Genomic DNA, 3,380 nt, shown 5'->3' on the forward strand with positions numbered 1-3,380 from the left:
TTGTAATTTCTAAAAAAACTTAAATTTCGAAACGAAGGAAGTATTTATAAAATACTTTAAATGAATTACTAAAGTATCAAACAGTATGTAAGGGCATTTTTAAGAACGTCCGCAACCATCCAAGGCGTAAGGTCCGGACGTGTTTTGACTGTATTGGTTCGCCAACTGGTCCGAACTTACTTTTTCCAACAATATGAAAACAACCTAGAGAGTTTTGCGAGCGTACGGACTGCTGCCATGCTCGATTCTATCTAACAATGGCCCACCCAAAACCCCCTTCCCTTGCCCATACCCCATCCCACCTGAAATGGCCAACGCCGCTCCAGAGCACCGGTGTCATATTCATGCCGGTTCATAGCTACGCGACCTCTCACTGGCATTCTAGCATTGAAGCGGCGCCGGTCGTGAGCGTCGCCCGCATCGTTTCCCGATGCACGTGAATCTTTCGCGTTCAAATGACAGGCCGTCATTCAGCCTCCCTAAGTTAAACATGCGCGGTTGCCGAGGAACCTACTACGCCATTAACCACCTCGGCGCTTCTCCTGCCATTCATCTACTATTTAAACTCCATCCCCGGCTATAGCTGCATCCATCCTCCTCCTCGCCGCACCACATTCTTCATGGCCTCCTCGAGTTCCAAATCCATTTGGCACAACGTCTCCTCTGAGCAGAAGACGGAGATACCACTATTGTTGCCGGCAAGCAGAAGGAGGTCGGAGCTGCGGACGTCCCAAAGGAAGACGCAATTGATGATGAGTCGCCGACACCCTCCTCGCCGGTCCATGTCAGCATCACCATGTGCTAGGCACGTGTTCACTACACCGAAATGGTGTTGGCCGAGCGGGAGGCCTTGTTCCGACAGGCGCAAGCCGACCAGGAGTACAACCTCCGCCTTCTCGACAAGCACCAACACGCGATGGAGGAACTCACCGCTGGCACAGCTATATCGCGCCAAACGTGGACCAGGTGGAGTAGGAGGTGCTGGTCGACTCATATCGCACCGCCTGTGAAATCCGCCGCAATCGTCGGCGGTACCTCCAGCGTCAGGCGGAGATAGATGCGACCTTCAAGGAGATTCACGAGGAGGCCAACGAAGTCTATGGCAAGAGCGAGGACGGGGACGAGACATTCCCAACTCCACCACGCCCGCACCTTGCTGCCACAACCATGAAGCCGGCGCGTCCACAGGCGCTGCCGGCAGCGAAGAAGATTAGAGCATGGGAGCTCGCCGGTGCTCGGGCCCCAGGAAGACCACCGCCCATTTCGTTCCTTCTAAAGCCAAGCTTGGCGGGCTTAAAATCGTTGGCCGATTAGCCGCTTGCAAGTTGTGGAGGCAGAGACTATGAAGACATAACAGGAGCTTCAGTTGTAATGCTCATGGCCAGCCCGAAATGGAAGAACGTATGTTGGCGGTCATTTGGACTAGGTTTAGAGTACGGTTTAGTTCAAATATATCAAAATATAATTAGTTTATGCCGTTCTATACAAAAAGCATCCGAGTTTAATAAAAAATATTCAAGTATGAACGAATACTTTCCGGTTTGTTTAAATATCCATCAAATTTGTTCACTTTCCTTAAATTTCTTCCGTGAAGAAGATTTTTTCAATTTTTTGCCCGTTACAACGCACGGCCGTATGTACTAGTAATCGGATTATATAAAAAGAAAAGAAATTAGGAAAAGAGAAACGAAAAAAGAAAACCCGTACTACATAGCCCATTTACGGGGGCCATCTGAGGTGAGGCTCTCGGAGGAATCAGTCTTCCTGATATATATCTTCGGCTGATCCGTGCGCCAGGTACCGGATAGGAAGTTTTTCGAAATCAATCAAACCGCAGATGGCGAGTTCGTCGGAGAAGGCGCCTTCCCCCGCAGCGGCGGATCTGCCGGAGCGAGGTAAGATTACGGTGGCCAGCGGCAAACCAAAGGGGAAGACGAGGAGGATGACGCAGGAGGAGATCGACAGCTACATCCGGTCCAAGGGCGTGCGCATCCCCGTCGACTCCGTCCGCAGGGCGAGCAAGCTGAGGCTGGCCCTCACCAACCTCGACGACCTCGGCAGCCTCCCGGTGTCCCCGGACGAGCTGGACGACTACGTCGCCAACATGATCCGGGAGGTGAACGCGATCGAGGATGACTTCCAGAAAGAGAGAGACGAGATCGCCAAGGAGTACTACGCAAAGGGCTACGTCGAGCGCGAGGTCAGCGACGACGACGAAGCAGGAGGCAGCAACCCCCGTGTGGAGACCGGAAGCACCGTAACCGTAAGGAAGCTCAACTGAACGAGCACCATTATCAGACTGTCCCTGATCTCGATCGGCGGTGCTTTCGAATAAATCGTCAGTCTGGTAAACGATGGATTCAATGGTATGAGCGCTCCTATAGCGCAATAATAAAATTTCACTATATCGGCAGCAATCATTTTTTCTTCTTCATCATCCTTTTTGAATCATTGATCTAGAGTAGTTGATTTGTTTGACTCAGCTTGTATTAAATGGTTGTGCTATGTATTCCGTTTGGTCTGACGGTCACTTGATCTAATTTTAAACATATGAGGACCGCACGGTGAGCAAATTTACATTTTCTGCTGTAAATACTAAGTTCATTTAGTTGCACTAGGATATTGTTTTTACCATCTGGTACCTTCACCTTCTATGGTCGAGGAGCTCGTGTAATGGACGGTTGATTTCATGGTGGAGCTCTGGTTTGCACCATCAATCTCTAGAAGACGTCAATACTGCAAAGAATGGGTGATCCGAATCCAGCGGTGCTCTAGCGAGCCAGACTGATCACCAACAAGCTCTAACTTGTGGGAGCTAATGTTTCCAATCACTAGTAGAAAACAGGGCTTTGGTCCAAGCCGGGTCAGCCCATTAGTCCCGGTTCAGTCCAGAACCGGGACCAATGGGGGCATTGGTCCCGGTTCGTGAGCCCAGGGGGCTGGCCGGGCCACGTGGGCCATTGGTTCCGGTTCATCTGGACCTTTTGGTCCCGGTTGGTGGGATGAACCGGGACCAATGGGTCTCGCTCCTGGCCCACAATCATTGGTCCCGGTTCGTGCCTCAAACCGGGACTAAAGGTTAGTCCCGGTTTGAGGCACGAACCGGGACTAATGGGGTTGAGAACTTTAGTCCCGGTTCGTGCCACGAACCGGTACTAAAGATCCCATTTTCAAACTCTACCCCCCCGGATCGCCTTTTCAGTTTTTAAAAAAATAAAATAAAATGATGGAAATGTCAAATAAATAAAAGAAAATAAGTTTCCCATGTGACATGTGGTTTAGTTGTTGGGAAAATTTGCAAATGTGAATTTTGACTTTATTTGCAAAATCTCTCTGAAATTTGTAAAAATGGGCATAACTTTTGCATACTAACTCGGATG

General features: G+C 49.9%; 1 protein-coding gene across 1 annotated transcript; it reads left to right on the forward strand.

Moving 5' to 3' along the window:
• The first annotated feature begins 1,754 nt into the window (after positions 1-1,754).
• Positions 1,755-2,524, forward strand: LOC119359684. Its single transcript, XM_037625790.1, has one exon. The coding sequence runs from the start codon at positions 1,838-1,840 to the stop codon at positions 2,279-2,281; it is 444 nt and encodes a 147-aa protein (XP_037481687.1). The 5' UTR covers positions 1,755-1,837; the 3' UTR covers positions 2,282-2,524.
• The last annotated feature ends 856 nt before the right edge of the window (positions 2,525-3,380 follow it).

The sequence above is a fragment of the Triticum dicoccoides genome, chromosome 2A (genome assembly GCF_002162155.2).
Source record: "Triticum dicoccoides isolate Atlit2015 ecotype Zavitan chromosome 2A, WEW_v2.0, whole genome shotgun sequence".
Lineage (NCBI taxonomy): Eukaryota > Viridiplantae > Streptophyta > Magnoliopsida > Poales > Poaceae > Triticum > Triticum dicoccoides.

What these genes read in the sequence shown, in the direction of transcription:
- LOC119359684 (XM_037625790.1), top strand. Translation starts at nt 1,838, where the DNA reads ATGGCGAGTTCGTCGGAGAAGGCGCCTTCCCCCGCAGCGGCGGATCTG.